Source organism: Cupressus sempervirens, chromosome 7 (assembly GCF_028749045.1).
Source record: "Cupressus sempervirens isolate cs-2001-9-10 chromosome 7, ASM2874904v1, whole genome shotgun sequence".
NCBI lineage: Eukaryota > Viridiplantae > Streptophyta > Pinopsida > Cupressales > Cupressaceae > Cupressus > Cupressus sempervirens.
The window spans coordinates 929,472,253-929,494,978 of record NC_143124.1 but is presented as its reverse complement, the minus strand read 5'-3'; the positions used below and the strand labels follow the sequence as shown (position 1 = coordinate 929,494,978).

The window sequence follows — 22,726 nt, the reverse complement described above, 5'->3', positions numbered from 1 at the left end:
TGCAACTGCATTTTGAGTCCCCTTGATATATGTAATATCCTTGATTGGATATTTGCTGATTTCTCTTATAAACAAAATAATCAGAATTAAAACCTTGTAGATGTATTCCAGCACAAAAAAATCCAGAACAATAGCCGGCATATGTTTAACCAGCTTCTTCTTAATTATAATATTCAAAACTCAAATATAGGCAAATGGAATACAATACGATGTTTAAACTAGAAGATTCTTCACAAAGTAATAACCAATTCCTTTCAGAATAATATTCTGGATTTCAGGCATACAGAAATGCATTACAGACTTATAATGTTAAAACCAGAAACTTCCATACAACTCCGCAAATATGTTATTGTATTATACAACAGCCATACAATAACTAGTACAAAAACCCAATCTTGAATTCAAATTTAACAGTTAGATTGGAATACTAGAATAAGAACCTATAAGCGCGAATGAAACACCCGAACTGATGTTTCTCAGGACAATGGGTTTGCGTCCACTGTCTACTAGCATGAGGGGTTACGTCCTCCAACTAGTTGAAAGCTGAAGCTGTCTGAGACTCTGACAAGAGAGAAAACTGAACTGAATAATAAAATCAAGCATGCTCAACAATGAGCCTCTTTCCCCTTTTAATACACAAACCAAGACTCTTCGGCTCCTCTTTGGCTTTCGTCTTATTCCCTAGTGGCTCTTCATCTTAAGGCATTTTGTCTTGTTCCTCCTTGACCCATTGTCCTTTGTATAACATTAAATTGATGTTTTAATATTTTGAGTCTATGTCTCAGAGTCAATTTTAATATTATATATAGAATAAGATTTCAATTTTCTAATGTCCCAAAAGGGAACATTACAAATCTCCCCTCCTTAAGATTGCTTGTCCCCAAGCAATCATTACCAGGATCCTATACGAGTTTGTAGGCAGCCTTGCAGTCCAAGCTGAGAACGATTCCGGCCACACTGCAAGTCAGATGACTCTTTGCAATCTAACTCTCAACCGAATTCCTAGATCCCATATAACTCTCTGCAAAAACTCAGCACTTGTAAACTGATCAACACTAATCATCACCATATTCAATCTCAAATTGAATAGGACCACAATAAAATTCTCGTCCAACCATACATACCATCTGCTAACACCTGGATCCCAAACTCTGTTACGCTGCTATGATGAGATAGAAATATGTCCAGGGTCCATGTATAATCTAGTAGAATGTGAAGACCTGACCTAAATGGATGATGCAAGAAATGAGCTGTTCAAAAACTGAAACCACCTTCCCATGGACATCAAAATTCATAGCGTCGGCATAAACTTGGAGAATTCTCAAGCGCATAGGTGTTATGAATATGAAAGATGCTGAGAATCTAACCCAAAGCCTCGCATAAATACTCCATCGAGAACTGTTCAGAGGCTGATGAAGAAAATTCACCCAACTTCTGAATGGGGTGAAATCAAAAAATATGTTGGGGATGATCACATGATAAGCAACAGAAGTTGATTCATCATTCCCATGTTGAGATTCGGATTCACTGCTAGGATTTCAGGTAGGATCCCATAGTCTAAAATCAAACTCTTCTTCTTCATGGCAAACAAGAGATGATCCCTCATTTAACACATAAAGAGGATTGTCGGACGTCAAATCAGCAACAACTTCAAACAAAGGGTTGTCAACAAGTGGAAAGCGTTTTAAAGTTTTGCTACTTAATTGTTTGGGGCAGCTATCCAAGTCATACATCTGCTGAATGCTCTCAAGTTCATCGTCTGGTAGTGTCATCTTGGATTGTTCCTCTGACGTCCTGTCATTGGTGTAGAAGATATATGGTTCATCACACAAAATTTTCAATCTACTATTACCTTGTGTGCAACCGTCCTCATCCGCCTGTTTGTCAATACTCACCTCCAAATCACCAACATAAAAACTTGTACCCTGGTAATATTTTCGACATGATCGATGGGAGGCTGTAAATCAATGATAGTTGACTGCACTTTTTTTTCAAGAACCTCTATTAGATGGTTCTGGTCTGCTGGACATTCTTCATACACATTCTTGCACCGATCTTTTGCAAGGAGATACTGTACCACTTCCAAATACTTTCTTTTTGCCATATCTGTCTTATTTTGCTGCTCTAGATGAAGCTCCAAGTAATCGCTGAATGGTAAGTTATTTTGAACTCGGTTAGGAAGTTTTTTATAGGCTCTATAAATGTTGAGGCTTTCTACTTTTATATCAGAATTTCCACTTCTATAGGCCAACTTGTCATTAGCATGTTGTGGGTGTCCATGTTTATCATAGTCTATGTTACCACCCCCAACCTTCTTTACATTAGAGTTACTTCTTGGCGACAATCTTCTTGTATTTACATGTCTCTTGGAATAATTGTGAAATTCTTGCTCTGGATTTACTTCTTCATACTTATGATTTTCTAGAGAACCCATCACTGCAGGCTGCTGGTTAATTTGCAGATGTGAAGGTTCTTGAAACAAACCTGAGTCTTTGAAAACGCTGTCCTTTTGTTGCCTAACATTTAGGGACCCGTATCCTAATCCTACCATGTGCTCATTATCCACATTGCTCAACATTACATTTGGCAAAAAAATGTGGAATCTCGTCTGCTCAGCATTGCCTTGCATATTTCCTCTTGTAAGGACTTGAAGATGGGTGTCCATGTATGTTTGCTGTCCACCACCAACGTCATTGCTTACATATGCTTCCTTTGTAACACTTCTTTGTGTTCTTTAGATATTCTCGCGAGTCATATATTGCAAGCAAGAGGCCTTCCTTAGCATTATTTGGAAAACCTGTTTTGGATGGCTCTAACACATTTGTCCATGTAGGTGGTTTGTTCTCATGCTCATTATTAATCCTGGTACTACCTACAACCACATTCTTGGTTTGCATACTTAAACCATTGATTTCTGCGGTAACAAATGAAGAGACTATTTGCCTTCTAGAATATTCACCTTGGCCTAGTGTTAGGCTAGCGTTTTCTCTATTTCTATAAGGCCCCACAGAGACCTTTTGAAAAGGAATACCCGATGGACTATCTTCAATGTGCTTAGAAAATTGTCCTTCATGATTTTTATGTTTAATCTATTGTACGACATCCAAGGCCTTAGCACGTTCTTGAATGTTTGATGTTGCTCCATTGAATTGATAGATCTTTGATTTCATGTGAAGAACAAAAACGTCATCATGGTTCAGTGAAGAATGAGCAAATGGGACCTGCTTCACACATACATATAGACTTGGTTCATATTTTCTTGTGTTTATCCCATTATCTCCAGAAAGCATAGATCCTTCTAAGGGTATAAAGCTTGGCTTGAACAATAACAAAAATGTATTACTCTCATAGCCATCTAGTTCCCTATATTGCACTATTCGTCCACCTAGAGATGCATCATGTTCAATTGCTTTTTTGCTAGCTGTGTTGGCTTCATTCGGGCTACTGTCTTTCCCAATCCAAAAGAATATGTCATAATAACGATTTCCACTTGTTGATGTCCCTGACCACAAAACTATGTAAGAGTCTTTGGAGTAAAATTTACCAAACTCTGAGTTTGGTATTGCAACTGGATGTAAATCTTCAATTTTCCATGTATTTGTGCCAACTTTTTGACCAGCTCCTTGAAATGTGGGATCAACATTCTTCATAGTCATGGTGATTGCAGATATCTTAATTTTTTGTTTCACTTGAGATCCAAAATGGCTTCCCTGACACGACTTTGAATTTCTGTATGTCCAGAACTTGGAGCTCCACCTCTGTTTTCCTTTTTGATTTCTTGATAATGAATAAGAACGGTATGCTCATCAAGCATTGTCTCAACAAGTTCTCATTATCTTCACTATGAGCATAATAACAACAAAGGACATTAATATTACCCGCCAAGCTAGTGTGATGTGTTGAATCCTCACGCCAGAAGGTATTTTGGAGAAAGCATTGTAGTGGCCTGTTCAACCATTAAGATTACCAGCCACGTTACTCACCAATGACTGTAGAGATGCGGTTCAAAACGGACATGTGTTCATCCAATGGCTCCTTCCGTTACTGCAAGTATTGACAGCTTTATATATTTGAATGGGCGTATTCTGGCATGTAATGCTCCTGATATTCCTTATAACCACTCTCAACTAATTGGACAATGTTTGTGGGCTTGAAAATACGTCCATTATCAGTTATCTGTATTGGTTGTTGCTCGGTAGGTAACACCCCTTGACACCTGTCATACAAGTTATAAGTCTCCTTCTTGGGTGCGTGTGTAGTCCAATTTCTTGGAGTGCAGTTCCTCTACGATGAGTAAATCCTTTGCATTATTGGGAACTGTTAGTCTTGGTTACATTACAAACTCATGCCTGAGCTTCGTCTACTATCACCCAACTGGACCAAAATCCACACGTATTTCCCTGCTATGCAACGTGGTTTAACTTGCAAAGATTCGACTGGTGAAGTCTTGGTTGTCGCTTGTCTGTGTCCGTAGGTGTAAATTAAAAAAACGTTTATATTGCTGTTATTGCCAACGCAGTATGGAGAATATTGGCATTAGTATTAACTCCACCTTCGCATATACCATGTGTTCTCTTGTCGTGATACTATTCCTGTTAACATTGTGGGGCCGTTGGGGTAGCTGGAAATGGAGGTATGCCCTTCTTGTGCTCACGTTTGAATGTTTGAAATGGTCACTACATTGCCAATTGTGATTCACCCACCTGGATGATAGTAATGTGCCATTTTTCCTATCACCTCCACAGTATCTTAAGTGCCCATTGTATGTGCAGTGAGGAATGTCAACTTATCTCCTTGAGTTGCATCCTTGCACCCGCACTCTGCAGGTATAATATGTGAACGTTGTTGTAAGTAACTTCACCTGAACTGTTATTGTCTGAAGGCCGGATGCCCTTCTGGTGGATGATACTCTGTGGTTGGATGCTATTCTAGATTCAACTACCTATACTCCTTGCCCAGTTCCCTTAACCGCTATATGTTAAACTCAGAGATCTGATGCCAGACTTGATATCTCAACTGGTATTTTGGGCGCTCAATCACCCTATACCTTTACGTCATCTAAAGATCATATAATAGCTGAGTGTATATGTAGAGGCGTACAAACTTCACAATATTTAGTTTTCGTAAAAATATATTTAGAAGATAAAGCTTTATCTCTTCCGAAAAGAAATTTAATGCGACCCTTTTCCAGAAATCTAACTAGGCTGTTATAAATACCACTGTTATTGAACCTTAGAGGCTGGCAAGACATTTGGCTCTGATACCACTGTAATATCCCTAACCAAATATTTGCTGATTTCTCTTATAAACAAAATAATTACAACTAAAACCTTGCAGATGTATTCCAGCAAAAATGAATCCAGTACAATAGTTTACAGATGTTTAACCAACTTCTTAATTATAATATTCAAAACTCAGATATAGGCAAATGGAATACAATATGATGTTTAAACCAGAATATTCTTCACAAAAATAAATAACCAGTTCCTTCCAAAATAATATTAAGGATTTTAGGCATACAGAAATGCATTACAAACTTGTAATGTTAAAACTAGAAACTTCCATACTCTGCAAATACGTTATTGCATTATACAACAACCATACAATAACCAGTACGAAAACCCAATCCTAAATATAGAGTTAATAGGCAGATTGGAATATTAGAATAAGAACCTATAAGCATGAATTAAACACCTGAATTGATGTTTCCCGGGACAATGGGTTTGCATCCACTGTCTGCTAGCACGAGGGGCTACATTCTCCAACTAGCTAAAAGCTGAAGCTTTCTGAGACTCTCACAAGAGAGAAAACTGAACTGAATAATAAAATCAAACATGTCCAACAATGAGCCTCTTTCCCCTTTTAATACACAAACCAAGACTCTTTGGCTCCTCTCTGCCTTTTGTCTTATTCCCTGGTGGCTCTTCAACTTCCTTAAGGCATTTCGTCTTGTTCCTCGACCCTTTGTCCTTTGTATAGCATTAAATTGACCTTTTAATATTTTGAGTCTATGTCTCATATTCAATTTTAATATTATATATAGAATAAGACTTCAATTTTCTAATGTCCCAAAAGGGAACACTACAATATAGGAGATATCAAAATCATAAGACTGTAGCTTGTTGACCCATTTTTGTTGCCTTTCATTCAAATCCCTTTGTCCCAAGAAATGTCTTAAGCTATTATGATCAGTCTTAATGCAAAACTTGCTGCCCACCAAATACTGCCTGAATTTAGCCGAAGCATGCATGATGGCTAACATTTCCTTATCATAAACACTGAAAGTTCTCTCAGGACCTTGCAATTTCCTGCTCTCAAAAATTATGGGATGTCGATTCTGGGATAAAATGACACCAATACCCTCTCCGAAAGTGTCACAATGCAAATCAAAAGGCCTAGAAAATTAGGCAAAGCCAAATATTGGACATGAAGTCATAATAATCTTAAACTTCTCAAAACATTCCTGTGCCTGGGCTAACCACTGGAAAGCACCCTTATGGGTCAAATCTGTAAGGGGAGCAGCGTGTCATGAGAAGCCGGCCACAAACCTCCGGTAAAAAGCACAAAGTCCAATAAATCCTCTCAACTGTGATAAAGTCTAAGTTGTGGGCCATTCTACAATAGCACGGATCTTATTTGGGTCCATGTGAACTCCATCAGTACTAATGATATGCCCCAAGTAAAGCAACTCTGTCATACCAAGAGCACATTTGGACTCCTTGGCATACAAGGAAGCCCTATCCAGAATGCCCAAAACTGTATCCAAATGAACAACATGATCATCCCAAGTCTTGCTATAAATCAAGATATCGTCAAAGAAAACTAGCACAAACCTGCGAAGCTGACTATGAAACACCTTGTTCATGGTAGATTGAAAGGTGGCAAGAGCATTAGTAAGGCCGAAAGGCATGACTAAGAACTCAAAATGCCCATAGTGACATCTAAATGCTGTCTTCTCTATATTGTGTTCTCTAACCTGGATCTGATGATAGCCGGACCTTAAATCAATTTTCGAAAAATACTTTGCCCCATGCAATTCATCAATGAGCTCATCAATTTGTGGAATGGGATACCGGTTTTTAATAGTCCTCTTATTCAACATCTGGTAATCAATGCACATCGGGAGAGTGCCATCCTTCTTCACCAGAACAATTGAAGAAGCGAATGGGGACTTACTTGGCCTAATATGCCCCTGGTCAAGTAGCTCCTGTATGGTCTTTTCAATCCCATCTTTGAGCCTCTTCGGATAGCGATAAAGAGTAATCATAATAGGCTTAGTGCCCTCCTCTAACTCAATAATATGCTCAATCCAACGATCTGGTGGCCTACCAGGGGGTGAATCATTAAACACTTTAGAGTGTTTAATCCTTAACTGTTGGATATTTGGATGATATTCTGCCTCCTCAATATTCTTTTGAGTTGGCATAATCCTGCACTCCGTTGCCCAATCAGCAATATCCTCATGACAAACCAAGTGCTGCATACGCCTAAGTGAAATCTGCTTCAGCTGCTCACTATGGATTGCTTTAAGAACTTGGAGCTGCCCGTCCTTAATGAATCTCATCTCCATTTTCTCTGTGCTCAAGTAGATATCCTTAAGTGTGTGTAACCATGCCATACCAAGAACTATATCTGTCCCGCCCATGTCTACCACATAAAAATCTATAGTGAAAGCATATGTATTAAGTTTCACAGGAAGATCTGAAATCATTTTGTTACACTTCAAAGTGTAACCATTAGTTACCTATACCCGTAGGCCCTCAAAATCCTCAGTCTGCATACCTCTCATGGAAACCAAATGAGCATCAATAAAATTATGAGTAGCCCCCGTATCAAATAAAGCAACAATACCCTGTCTAGCTATGAGCCCACGCATTTTGAAAGCTCCCTCCTTCTGTATACTGGATAAGTAAGCTACTTTGAGGTTGGAATCATCCACCTCATTATCAACATCATCACTCCTATGCTGATCTTGAACACAATCCCCAAATTGCTCCTGAAAATCAGCACTGCCATCATCATCGTAGAACCACTCCATCATCCTATTTTTACCCTTAGGTTTCATGGGGCAGTCATGGTCGACATCATAAGGACCCCTGCATTAGTAACACAACTTCCTCCTCAAATTATTAATTGTTTCCTGGTCCGAAGGTGCTACAGAAGGACGCTTACCTTCAGTCTTCTCCTCTCTCTTGGGAGGTGTCCTATTATAGGAGGACATAGTAGGCTTTGAGGCAAACTTGCCTCTAGGTGTAGAGGCTTCTAAATTACGAGCCTTTTACATTGACTCCTATAATGACGGGGGATCTAATGATTTAACCCACCCTTTGAGTGGCTCAGCAAGGCCCTCAATGAAAAGCATAACTTCTCCGCTTAGATATGTCATACACCATAACTGACAACCTCTGGAACTCACTGATGAATGCCTCCAAGCTAGCTGTCTGTTGTAGCTGAGCCAACTCCCTAAAATAAACCTCAGGATCCTTCTTGTCAAAATGTTCCATCAATTTGTTAACAAACTCCTAGTATGATATGATCTGATCATGATGGAGAGATACTAAACCATGATACCACCAATCGTGCGCAACTCCATCAAGGTGTAGCACAACAAATCTGATGGTGTCCTCCTCAGTCATAGGACGCAAAGCAAGGTAGGTGTCGAGCTTGTGGACCCAAGCTCTAGCAGTTACTCTACCGCTCCCATCAAAATGAGCTAATTTCATCGTATTGGCTGCCTGCTGGAGCTCAGTATGCCTGGGCCGCTGTCTGTCAGTAGCAGGCCTACTCGTAGAATGTTCATGCTTCTGTGTCAGATATCTATCAAAACTTAAGTTATCCTTTAATGCCTAAGGAAGAGCGTCCCACTCATGAAAATGAGTGAGTACATCATCAGCAAATGGAGCAACGTTAGAAGTAGTGCTTACTATATCTAACTCAGGTCTTAGGAAAGTAGGTCTTTGTGGCCTATCTTGAGCACCAATATAACTTGTCCTATCCACCCTGTCATCTATCTTGACATGATCCTCGGTCCTGTGCTTGTCATCAGCCCTAGGCCTTTAGAACCACCTTAACTACCCACCGCGCTAAACTAAATCTTCGGCTCTCCCTCTCTAGGAGGTACATTCTGATCCCGTCGGGTGTAGTGCATTCCAGGCACAAACCTTCGGTCACCATCCATACCTTAGGAAGTAGAATAATAGAAATATGCCTTTGCTAATTTTTGAGCCCAATTCCTACACGTTGGCAGGAAACCCGCTCTGATACCACTGTAAAGAACTCGACTGGCTTCCACTTTGAATATTGGAACACAATTGATTGTTTTTGCAATTTTTAAAGTTTTCTAATTTTTTTTTGTATTTTTCGGAATGTTAAAAAAGGCAACAAATTCAAACAATAAAATCTGATTGAGCATGAATAGACATTATTTGCATTATTTGGAAATCAGAAATACACAAAATTAATTTGGCACCTGCAACACTATTATTCACCAAGCCGTACCCCCAAATTCAGCTTCCTGTTGCTCATGACATCTCCTTAGAGTCTATATGTAGTGCGCAACAAGTTGATTATCCCTTACATGTCCACGGGTTTGCCAAATGCAGTGCGGAAATCACACAGAATGGTGCTGATGTAGAGATGTTATTCCAAACTTCCTTGATACAGGTTGGCAGAGTGGAACGCAAACCCAACAAGGCAATACAGTCACCATTTGATGGAAAATGCTGCCGTCCAATCTCTAATGCAAGCCTGGAAGTGATTAACTCGTCTCCTATATGCTGCTGTCCAAACACTCTAGGCAATCTTCTCTTATTTCCAAGCATGGCTACCAGTATTTTTTGGAGAAAAACGCAGACCTCCCTTATATTCATTTAAGACAACAAGATAATTTAACTTCCTAGTAAGAATTGTCACTTCCACTATTCAGAATCTCCAAGCCATAGCAACCATAGTAGGAGAAATTCGATAATTGTTTACCTCAGCACAATTATCCGATAAGATCTCAGAAATACTTCAAACCCTTAGCCAAACAATATGAGCAAATTAAAAATATATATTCAAGATGATCTCTTCACAACAAAAAGCTATATTTATAACACAAATTGAGCCATCCAGCGTCACTCTCACACCTCCCGCTTAAAAAGCAACTTTATAATATAAAGTTATGACACTTTATAATATAACGTAATTATGTTTATTTTATCATTAGCCAACAAGCTCCCCTATAAAGACTTCAATAAAGAATTCCCAAAGAGGTCAAATATCTAGAATCAGAGGACCATCCTGCCTGCATTGCTCAACCCAAAAATAGCAACTGACCGAGAATGACTTACTAAAAATAGTAAGTCCAAAAATAGCAATCTCCCGACAAAGACCCCCAAAACCAGAGATTAGCTCACGAGGGTTGTGATAATGAGCTGACAAACCTTGGTCCTGTGGCTGTTGCCTTCTTTGCTTGTGCGTGAGTAATTGCTAATGTTTCCTTCTCACATCTTTCTATGGTGAACGGGTTCACCCCGGGTTTAGGGCATTTTGACTCTTGAATCATCGTGGTCTCCAGGACCACACCATTTGTACAACAGTTGTGGTTTTCCCTTCGTAGTACAGACTTTGGCGAAGTGGCCCCAAAGGTTGCACTCACGACATTGTATTATTGGCCATCCGGTTGGATCGTATTGTATTCGGTTATGACCCCTGTTATTGTTGTTGCTGCCTCTTCCTTGTCGGTTGTTGTTTTGATACCCTCCTAAGGTTGCCATGTCATTGTTTGTATTTGTTCTTACTCCCGAGGTGAACACTTCTTATGTTAGTAGCACTTGCTGGTGTCCTTTTGTTTTCATATTGAATGGGCATTCCTTGGTGGAATGTCCTGCAATCTGGCAGATATCACAAAATTGGTTCTTAGGGCAATATCCCTTTGTGTGGCCCTCTTCTTTGCAATCCGTACACCATTGTTCCCCTTCCCTGTTTTGGCCAGGATTCCTTTTTAGGTTTTTAAATTCTTTCATCATACATAGCATATCTTTTTGTAATGCCCGAACCTTTTTACTCAATTCCTCATCGTTGCTTTTGGAGGACAAGTCTTCAAAATCCAAAGGTCGGTCTTTCTTCTTTTTGCCAATTTTGTGTTCGCTCTTAAAGTCCATCACGCTGTTATATGCATCAATGTATGATACTGGAGGTACTATTTTCATCTTCTTCCGCAGTGTTGGTAAAAACCATCTTTTCTTTAACCTGTCCTTTGGTGGGCTTTCCATCTTCCCTACTAGCTCCTTCAGTGTCCTTGCGTATGAGCGGACTGTTTCATTCTTCCCCCGTTTTGTACTATAAATTTTTGCTACGATCTCATTGTCATCTTTGAATAGTCGGAACTCTACTGTAAATTCTTTCTTGACGTCCACCCATGTAGTTAGCTTCGTTTGGTCGATGTCTGAAAACTAATCGATTGCTACATCTTGTTGGGCAGCTTGAAATTGCCGGATCTAGTCCTCTTGGTTTATTACGCCATTCGCAGTCCATATTGTTTCACACATTTTACAATGTCAAATCGGATCGACCGTCCCATCGCCATTAAATTTTGGTAGTTTTTCCTTTGGCCCTGCCATTGTTATCTTCTTCCTTAGTTGTGTTGTGTACCCATGCCGTTCTGTGCACTCGCGTTATTTTGAGTACTCACGTTGTTTTGCGTACTCGTGTTGTTTTGCAAAATTGCGCTACTTCGGACAACCTTGTTACTCCGTGGTGTGAAGAGGTCTTCTAGAAGTGAAGTTGTTTGATTGTCAACTTGTATCCGTTTGTTTGGTGTATTGGGGACAAAGAGTTCACCCCACGCTTGTGCTCTTTCGGCACCTCAAGCTGTGTAGATTCTTTCTCTTCAGTCCGGATTCTCTACTCTTGGTGTATACAAGTTTAGGAACTCCTCCCTTGTTTCTTCCACTAAATTCAATCTTTGCTGCGTCTCCTCAAGCAAGTCTTTGGCACTCCTTGGTTTGCTAGCTGAATGCACTCCGTCGGTCCGTGTTCCTTTACCACTTCAGTGCTCGTTGGCAAGTTGTTGAAACTTTTGCCTTTGTTTTGTCTATTGTGGAATTAATGCTTCTTGTGTTGTGCATACGTCATCCTTTTCTTTCTTTTATTTCGATCTTTATCAAGTAAATTTGGCATTAATCTTCAGAACACATGTTGTGTATCAGGTTTGATAGGCAATGGCGCCAAATGTTTACTGTATAGGGTAAACGGATAATTATTGTATTTAAGAGACTAGAATGTAACACAAAACATGATAGTACTTTAAAATGTTTACCGTACAGGGTAAATGGGTAGTTATTGCATTAACAGACTAGAATGTAACACAGAACAAGATAGTACTTTATTCATATAAGCAAATATACAATCACGAATATAGTGATGCTTCACAATTCCATTGAGACGATGTACATATTATCTCCCGAAGGGGTGACTCAACTGTTACGCAACCTTTCAGACACTAACTAATGCTGTCGGCTATAGTATAGTTTTACTGACAACACAATATACCCATGGGATTAGTGGCACATCTTCGATATCGTAGTATATAGGTCACTAAGAACCTCCTCATCAACCTTGAAATCATCATGGAAACGGAATGCAAGATTGATGTAATAGGCTGCTGCATGGATGGGTCTATGAAGCTGATTTTGCCATCTCCTATCTTTGATGTCCCAAATGGGGCCATACTTGTCCTCAACTCCTACATATTTTGCTTTGATGGCCTCCTTGGCCCTATCCATGCCCTGGTATATGTAGACCATAGTGGGCTTCTCCCATCATCAACTCATAGGAGGGCTACATGGGGCTCAATGACCTGCAAAACAATTAAACAATTTTTTTTTGCGTTATTGATGATATGATCATTAAAATATGAAACTTTGCAATGGTGCACAATGAAAATAAAACAAAAAAATGCACAACATAGGTTAATTTATAAGTTTAAGTTTTTAAAATTTAAATTACCTCAATCTCCTTACAAGGGTCTCAAAAACCTTCTTCATCATAAATGTATTTTGTTGCATCTATCATTGTAGAGGTGGTAGCAAAGGAAGGGGAAGTCCATTGTGAACCAACAAACATGCACCTCAAAGGTAACCTTGAATTCAACAAGGATTTTAGTGTGATAAAATTAGAGGCAAATCTTGTGATTTCGGGACGATCCAACTCTTTTCCCTCCATGTATTCCCTCATAATGTTGAGGATCGAGGCATGATTATAGATGAACTTGCAAAGATTTCTGGCCTTATCAACACATGATTTCACCCATTCAATCTTTGCCAATATCCTCTAATATGAGGTCGAGACAATGAGTCACACGTAGAGTCCAAAAGATTTTTGGGTGTCTCTCCATCAAAATTTTTCTGGCAACAATTTTAAATTAATTAGTAAAAATTTATGTGTTAAGAAACTTTAAATTTCTAAACACTAAAATTAAAAATTTAGAAACTTAAAAGATAAAATTCTACCCGCAACAACAAATTAGCTACATTATCAGTCACCAGTTGGACACCATTCTCTTCCTCCACCTCCCTTATGACCTCTTCAATAGCCTCACATAAGTATGTTGCTTTTTTGACATGTAAGGAAGCATCTATAGATTTCAAAAACACGGTGGATCCTGAAAGTGAAAATAAAACAAAATAATTATTATTGACCAATCAATAAATCAAAATTTTAGTTATTCAATAATCAATTAATAATTTAATACATTAAATTTTAGACTTTGAGAAGTAGAAGATGATGAATTACTTCCGCTAGAAACAAGAAAATTTAGGAGAGTCCTATTCCTCTTATCTATTATAATGGCAACCTCTTTGGCTTCAAATCTTTCTATTGTCCTCCAACTCAAGTTTCATTTCCTCAACCATTTCTAGTAAGAGGGGGCCACTCAACTCATCTTCAGGGGGGCTTTAAACCCCGCACCATAGATGAAAACTACACCAATGAAGAGTTCTGTCACATTTATAAAAAACATTTAAATTAGTATATTTCAACATCTAGTTAAAATTATAAAATTTTATTTTGAAAGTTTAATTTAAAAAATTAAAATAAAAGTTGAAACAATCAAATATAAATGAACTACTTGGCTGTAATAAATGGAATGTTGCAGAAAAACCAAAACTTGCAAATTGCTCTTCTTCCAGCTTCATGGATCTCCCTATTCCAACCCAAGCTTTCAAGTGAGGGTTGTGCACCAGGAGTGGAATGTGGTACAAAAAAATTGTCCAACCTAGATTTCTGACTCTAGGACAAAAGGTAATGCTAGTACTTCTATTAGGGGCAGCGACAATGCCACTAGCAAAAGCACTAGGGCGATAGGGAGGAAGGGAAGAACCTTCTCCAACACAACCTACTGAAGCTAGGGGTGTAAACTAGATACAAAAGCAATTCTAGATGAGGGTGGACGGTGAAAACAATCTGAGCTAACTCTGCTTATTGTTTTTGTCTTAATTCCTTTTCTTCTTCACATTTTTCTAAGGCAACATAACAAAAATGTTTAGCCTTAGCAATTGCAACTTTACAAGGCTCAACATCATGTCCACGTATGCCAACAATATGGTATTTCAATCTATTAATCCCCCACTACTAATGGTCTTACAAAATAAGCATTTTGTTTGATTTCTATTTCTAACCGGAAAGTTTATGCTATGCTCTCAAGTGGGGGCTGTGCACCAGGAGTGGAATGTGGTGCAAAAATATTGTCGAACCTAGATTTCCTAACTCTAGGATGAAAGGTAATGCTAGTACTTCTATTAGGGGCAGCGACAATGCCACTAGGAGGAATAGATGTAGAAGCAGTAGCACTAGGACGATAGGGAGGAAGGGAAGAGCCTTTTTCAACACAACCTACTGAACATAGGGGTGTAAAACTAGATATAGAAGTAGTTCTAAGTGAGGGTGGACAGTGGAACCAATCTGAGCTAACTCTGCTAATTGTTTTTGTCTTAATTCCTTTTCTTGTTCATATTTTTGTAAGGCAACATAACAAAAACGTTTAGCCTCATTAGTTGCAACTTTACAAGGCTCAGCATCATGTCCACCTATACCAACAATACGGTATTTCAATCTATTAATCCCCCACTTTTAAGTGTCTTACAAAATAAGCATTTTGTTTGATTTTCTACCTCTACCCGGAAAGTCTATGGTGTGCTCTCAAGTGAGGCCTGTGCACCAAGAGTGGAACGTGGTATAAAAAAATTGTCTACTCTAGATTTTCTGACTCTAGGAGGAAAGGTAATGCTAGTACTTCTATTAGGGGCAGCGACAACGCCACTTTTAGGAATAGATGTAGAAGTAGTAGCATTAGTGGAAGCACTAGGACAATAGGGAGGAAGGGAAGAACCTTCTCCAACACAACCTACTGAACCTAGGGGCGTAAAACTAGATATAGAAGCAGTTCTAGATGAGGGTGGATGTTGGAATCAATCTGAGCTAACTCCGTTAATTGTTCTTGTCTTAATTCCTTTTCTTGTTCATATTTTTCTAAGGCAACATAACAAAAATGTTTAGCCTCAACAGTTGCAACTTTACAAGACTTAGCATCATGTCCACGTATGCCAAGAATATGGTATTTCAATCTATTAATCCCCCCACTATTAACGGTCTTATAAAATAAGCATTTTGTTTGATTTCTACCTCTAGTTGGAAAGTCTATGGTGTACTTCCAACACTCATCTCTTCTATTGCCTTTAGAGAGCTTGGATTTTTTAGCTGGAGGAGCCATTATGAGTAAGGGAAAAAATGTTTTCAAAATATCAAGGTTGTTGTAATAAGACATTTTAAACCAAAAATTACTATTTAAGCATTGTATTTTATGAAGATTTAATGTAAAAGAAAACCCATAAACATAGAGAAAACATTCATCCAAAAAACCCATAAGCATAGAGAAAAAAATCATCTAAATCCAAAAAATCAACTCTTACCTCTTTGAAATGAGTTGATAAGTGTTGAGAAGAGCTCCTATAAACTCCTTGATGATTTAAATGCAAGTATATAGCTGCTCCAATGTCACAAATGCACGCTTTTCTCCTCTTCCTTTAGTTGCTTGCAAAACAAAGGCACTCTATATTTCTTTCTTCCTCTTTCTTTCCTTTTCTCACATTAGAGTGTTATGAAAGCCCTTTTGGGGTTATAAGCAAAAGAAACATAAATTTTTTTTAAAAAAAAACAAGCAATTGTTTTTTTCATGTCTAGATTTTCCCAGCCGTGGCCGGGTCATGGGCGTTGTGATCTACGAGTCATGACCTGACCCGCAAGTCAGTAGAGTTGAGCGAGTCAGCCTAATTGACCCGCCAAGTCAAGGTCACGGGTCATTTTGACCCGGCCAAGGTAACTCGACTCGCTGACTCGCCTGATTTGCAGTGAGTCTCGTTACTTTGGACCAAACTATAATATACTATGAATAGGTTCTCTTTTTTTGATTTCCATGCACAAATAGTGATATTGCATGTTCAACATCCGCATTTCTTTCAGTTTCTGATTAAAAAATTCCATTTCATCAAAGTGGTCGGAGTTAGTTTTTTCCATGTAGAATATTTTTTTAGCATCAAGGATGATTATCACAACTCAATATAAAATGTTTTGACAAGATGACTTTCCTTATGATACTGTCTGAAGCAAGATTGAGATTCATTATAACTTTTTTCATGTCCTCTGCAGTGTCAAGATGTTTATATCTGATATGGCAGGGAAGTCTCCATTATACAAGAAGTAAGTGTACAGGGTTAAGCTATCTTTCTTCTATCAAAGAAGATTAACTATTGTTTTTGTAATTGCAAATCTAGGGAAAAACCTTAGCTTGTCTGGAACTTTGATATCATCATCCCACATTTCTTGACTAATTTCTCAACATTCTGGCATGATGTGATTGATTCTTTTGTTTGGTCTAATATTAATGTATTTTGTGGTGAATGCTTTTGCAGGGCCTTTGTTTTCTTCAGTTCACCTATCCCGAAGGAATTGGTCAGTCTTATCAAAAGAGATACAAGTATTTTATCTCGCATAGGTGCTTTAAGGGAGGTAAATGGTTAAACTTCTATCGTTATCTACGAGCCTGTCTTTTGCTTGACAAATTCTGCTTAATGAGGTTTTCAATTTCCTGGGGGAATCACACTTGTGTTCATTTGTAGAAAATAGTCTAGAGTGTGTGCAACTTTATAGTTATTTGACTCTGAACTCATCTTACAACTATTGCCAGATGAACTTGGAGTACTTTGCTATTGATTCACAGGTATCAGGTTATCCTTGGCAAGCTTTATGTTGTATATGATATATTCATATTATTTATTTTGTTTGTACTATTATAACCATGCTAAGTATGGTAAGATAAAGTTGGGTTCTTATCTTCAATTTTTTGATCAGTATTGAAAGTGACCTTTTGTTCTTTTGGACGAGTTTAAAACTAATAGAACATTTGTTCAGCTCTTTAAGCCTTCAGATTGTTTTAATGTGCTACTGATTAGCATCAAGACTGACTACAATAATATACATTGCAGGGCTTTTCTACAGATCAAGAGAGGGCTTTGGAACAACTCTTTGGGGAGCACACTGAAAATACTCGAGATTATGAAGACTGTCTTAATACCATGGCTTCTCGTTTGGCAACAGTTTTTGCATCTCTAAAGGTTTACCTCATCATCACCATTATTGTTTTGAAGCCTTCAAATGCTTTGTTCTCAAAGCATTGTGAATGTGCAGTTTTATGTTTATGTATGGTAGCTCAACAATTTTGTTTGTTTTCAAGAGATCCAAACCTTAAACATGTATAAGTGCATACACAATCAATTTTCCACAGAGTTCTATGAAGAGGGACGGCAGGACAGGTTTATGCATTTTCCAGATGGCAGAAATGAAAATAAAAAAATTGGGAAAATTTGGAATAGATAGGAATTTTGTATATTTCATATGTGAATTTATGTCATATATATGTGGCATTTGTCATATACATTATAGAACCGCAGTGCATAAAATTAAAGCTGAATTGAGATATCATGTGAGAGTCAAGACAGACAAAATTAACAAAATTTCATTGCTTTCACCATGGTATAGTGTAAATAAAGTAGATGAAACAAAAATTAACACCGTATGTGGGTGAATTCTAGTTGCCCTGTAGGTAGGGGTGTGTGGACACATGCTTCCATATAGGTTGGGGGGAGTGTGTGCCCACATGTCATATATATGTCATTATGCATACCTGTGTTATGGATCTGTGCAGCTTTAGCCACATACTTCTTCCTTTGCTCTTCTCAGAAAGGAGACACCATAAAGAAGCTGGTAAAGAAAATTCTGTTAACAATTGACTCTTTCTTGTGCTTGACAACTTCTAAAAAATACCTGCAGTCAAATGTTTTATAATATGCATCAATGTGCATGCATATTATAATTTGTTTTACAAAAGAAGCCCAAATGCTATTAGTTTCAACTACAAAATGACTAATATATAGAAAACATAGTGCTTCTTCTAATATTCATTTGTTTCACTACATTAATATCAAAGGCAAACTTTGGATCACTATTAATATGGGGTTCATCGTCATCCAGTGACCCTTGATAGCATTAAGGTTCCATTTACTGATATAGGAGCATTGAGGTTGTAAGAGCAATCTTGCATCACTCAAAAATATTGTTTAGTTTTTCAATGAGGGCTGTTTTTGAAAGGGTTACCTTTTTTAGCATGTTTGCTATTTTTATTAAGGTTTCATATGTGCATACTGGAACCTAAAAACTGACTCCGAGGACTAGTGAGAAAATATAATGACAGGAAAAAGGATTATGTCAATATCTTGTATGGTTTGGGAGATACTAATGTTTTAGGGTTTGAAAATGCTATAAAATGTTCAACTACAATTTTGGACCTTTAAACGAGCGAATGGGACGTTAAAAAGGTTTGATTATTTCATGATCTAAGAAAAGCATGTTCTAGATCTCTTTGAATCTCAATCTAAAAAGAAATGGAGCTCCATCAGGTTCTCAAATGAAAAATGGCCTGTGGAAGTTGCACTAATTAGGGAGGAAAATATTGTTTTTAAAAAATATTCTGGTGAATGTCAAAACCATTTTGGGCATAGTCTTTGGCATATTTGGAGGCAAGATAAAGGAGTGAAAAGAGGTCGACCACAAAGTAGAGTGACACCTTCTAGAAGATTCTAAGGTAGTTATTCTTCATAGGATAAAAAGGGCAAAGAGGGGTTACTTGGGGCAGTTTTGATCATTCATACAGTGGCTTTGGCTTGCAGATTACTGTAATGAGAATGCAATTATGGTGAAATACCTCTAATTGGATATTTACTTGTTTTTCCCTTTTTGAATATATTCAGAGCTAAATACATGCAGGTGTATTATGAACACAATTGAAACTAGTAGAAATCCCCACAGATATTTGACTAGCTTCTGCTTGAATACAACATTCAAACTTGGATGTAGGCAAATGGAATACAATACAATAATAAAACCAGAAGATTCTCCACAAGATAATAACTTGTTATTTCTAAAATAACATTCAAGATTCGAGCATATAACCATGTGTTACAAACCAGTAAGATAAAACCAGAAAACTCTTATTACTCCTTAAAAATATGTTATTGCATTATACAACAGCAATACAATAACCAACACTAACAAATCCAATCTTAAATACAGATTGGAATACTAGAATAAGAACTTGTATGCGCATATGAAACACCTGAATTGACGTCTCCCCAGACAATGGGTTTGCGTCCATTGTCTGTCAGCACGAGGGGCTACGTCCTCATACTAGCTGAAAGCTGAAGCTTTCCAAATACTCTCACAAGAGGGAATTGATATTTGAAATTATAAATCCAAGCATGCCTAGGAATGAGCCTCTTTCCCCTTTTAATACGCAAACTAAGAGTCTTTGGCTCCTCTCGGGCTTTCGCCCTATTCCTTGTGACTCTTCAACTTCCCTCTGGCACTTTGTCTTATTTCTCCTTGAACTTTTGACCTCTTTATAACATTAAATTGACCTTTGTATACTTTCAGTCTACGCTCTCTTAGTCAATTTAAACATTATATATAATAAGACTTTAGTATTTCTAATGTCCCAAAAAGGGAACATTACAAATCTCCCTTCCTTAAAATTGCTTGTCTGCAAGCAATCAGTACTATGATCCCATATGAGTCTGCATGTAGCCCTGTAGCCCAATCTGGAAACAAATCCGGCCATCTTGCAAAGCAATGTGTCACTCTACAATCCATCCGGCAACCGGATCCCTAGATCCCATATAACTCTATGAAAAAATGTTGCACCTGTAAGCTGCACAACTCTGATCATCAGTGTATCCAACCTCAAACTGAATAGAATTACAACAAGGTCCTCATCAAGCCATAACTACATATGATCAACACCTGGATCCCAAACCCTGTTGTCATAACCAGTTGATAAGATAAGATAGAAATGTATCAGAGAACTATCGATAACCTAGTAGATGGTGACAACCCGACCTAAATAGATGACATAATAAACAAGCCGCGCAAAATTTGAAGGTAACATGATGGGTGCAACAAATACCATACTGTCATCTTCAATCTGGAGAACCTCCGAGTACATAGGTACTATGAATAAGAATGAAGCTGAAAGAGCATTCCCTATGATCAACACATAACTCTCCTCAATGCTACACCAAAAACTATCCAAAGGCTGATGTAAATAATCCAACCAACTTCTCTATGGTGTAAAAACTCGAGTATGCTCTAACAGAATGTTTTGGTGCCAAAGAACAATTTTTTGAATGCTTTTGGTTTTATTGAAAACTTTTAGTGAATACAAAGCAATTATTGATACTAACCAACGAACTCAAAATTATTTATTATTGAGTTAAAGAAAATAAGACAATTTCATAAGCTGAATTTTTCAGAGTTCAAACAATGACGGAACCTGATTTCGTAAGCCATTGCAGGAACTGCCGATTGAGGGAGGCATCCAAAATGTATTAATGGTGGCACTAACTTTCAGTGCCAACCAACTCCAGTTCCAACGCTCAATGTCAAAACTGATTTGGCCCCTATTAATTCTGACAGGCAGATTGTTTGACATCTGAGGTCAAACCAAGTTTAGACACTGTCCATGTGATTGTAGGATGTGGATGTCGTGTCTTTGCTGGCTAACTCTCTTTACCGCGTGGGTTAACTTCAATCACCAAGCCCCTTGAAGGCAATTCACAACTCAAGTGCTGGTCCAGTATGTTCATGCAGGCCATATGTTGCCCTCACTACCAAGCCATGTCATAATTCCTCAGGAACAAACCACATGTCCAACTGTTATGTTGTCCCACCTTCAAATGCAGATTTAATGGAATTAGCTGATCAGTTGGTGTTTGAATATCAAATCCACTGACCCCCAGATATTTAATTGTCCACAAGCAATGCACAAGTTGTGATCCCAAGGCAATTCGTAGGGTAGTGTAAGATTCACAATACTTTTCATCAATTTCCTTCAGCTTCTTCCAGTGATAAATAATGATCTCCTAGACACAGTCGACACAGCAGGAGATAGGCAAATTGTTTACTTCAGCACAATTTACAGTTGAATTCACAAGGAATTCTCAGAAATATCAAAACCCTCAGCCAAATGCTCAAGATGAAAGATTAATAAATATTCAAGATCCTTTTTTCTTTGAATGAAGTCATATTTATAAGACTTAGTGCAACCTGGCTTCACCTTGACACTTCTCACTTAAACGTTACATTCCTTTATAATATAAAGTCCAATTACTTTATAATATAAAGCACCATAATTAATCACCAATGCATTAAATAATCATTAAGTCTCAATATAATTGCAGTAAATATGACCACCAAATCAATTTGCCCAGAGCCCAAAAGAAAAATGGTAAGTAACCAATAATGTCAAAATCGCCTTGACCAAAATAGGAACTGGCCAAAAGTGACTAAATATGGTAAGTCCAAAAATATCAAATCCATATCAAAGAACCCCAAAACCAAACGCCAACTCTTGGGGGTCTTGCTGATGAGCTGACAAATCCAAACTCCAGGAACTTGCTAAATCGGGGACATTACAGTCCTCCCTCCCCAAGATTGCTTGTCTTCAAGCAATCGCAATTCAGGATGTTGTAGAATATCCTCAGGCTCCCAAGTGGTGCCCTCATCTGGAAGATTTTGCCACTTAACCAAAAACTCATGAATGGACCTCCGTCGCAACTGCCTTCCTCTAGTATCAAGAATTGCTTCCGGAATCAACTCCAACCTTCCTTCATCATCCACAAAGGCAATACAGGAGAAGGTATTACATGATCCAAAGCCCTTTTGAGGTGTGAAACATGAAACACGTTATGAACTTTGCTATCATCAGGCAATTGCAACTCATATGCCACCTAACCAACCCATCGCACAATCCAAAAAGGACCATAATAACATGGCTTAAGTTTCTCATCGAAGACTGTCGATACGGTTGCAACATCAAATAAACCATGTCACCCACCTGAAATGTCTGGCCTATCCTTCGCTGGCCTATCCTTCGCTGATCACCATACTGCTTTTGCTGATTCTGAGCTCTCTGTATGTTATCTCTCAATGATATAATTACATCCTGGCTATTTTGCAACATATCCCCTACACTCGACACCCTACTATCACCACATAATAAATCCATAAAACCATGTGGATCGTACCCATACAAAGCCTTGAAAGGTGACATCTGCGTAGTCATGTGATGAGTAGAATT

General features: G+C 38.1%; 1 protein-coding gene across 1 annotated transcript in view; it reads left to right on the top strand.

Annotated features, from left to right (window-relative positions):
- Positions 1–22,726, top strand: part of LOC149550611 (SNARE-interacting protein KEULE-like) — a 242,278-nt gene that overhangs the window by 58,767 nt on the left and 160,785 nt on the right. Inside the window, exons 6-9 of the mRNA XM_089793601.1 lie at positions 16,687–16,737; positions 16,950–17,046; positions 17,225–17,257; positions 17,523–17,651. Of these exons, the coding sequence (XP_089649727.1) occupies positions 16,687–16,737; positions 16,950–17,046; positions 17,225–17,257; positions 17,523–17,651 (310 nt within the window). The remainder of the gene's footprint in view (positions 1–16,686; positions 16,738–16,949; positions 17,047–17,224; positions 17,258–17,522; positions 17,652–22,726) is intronic.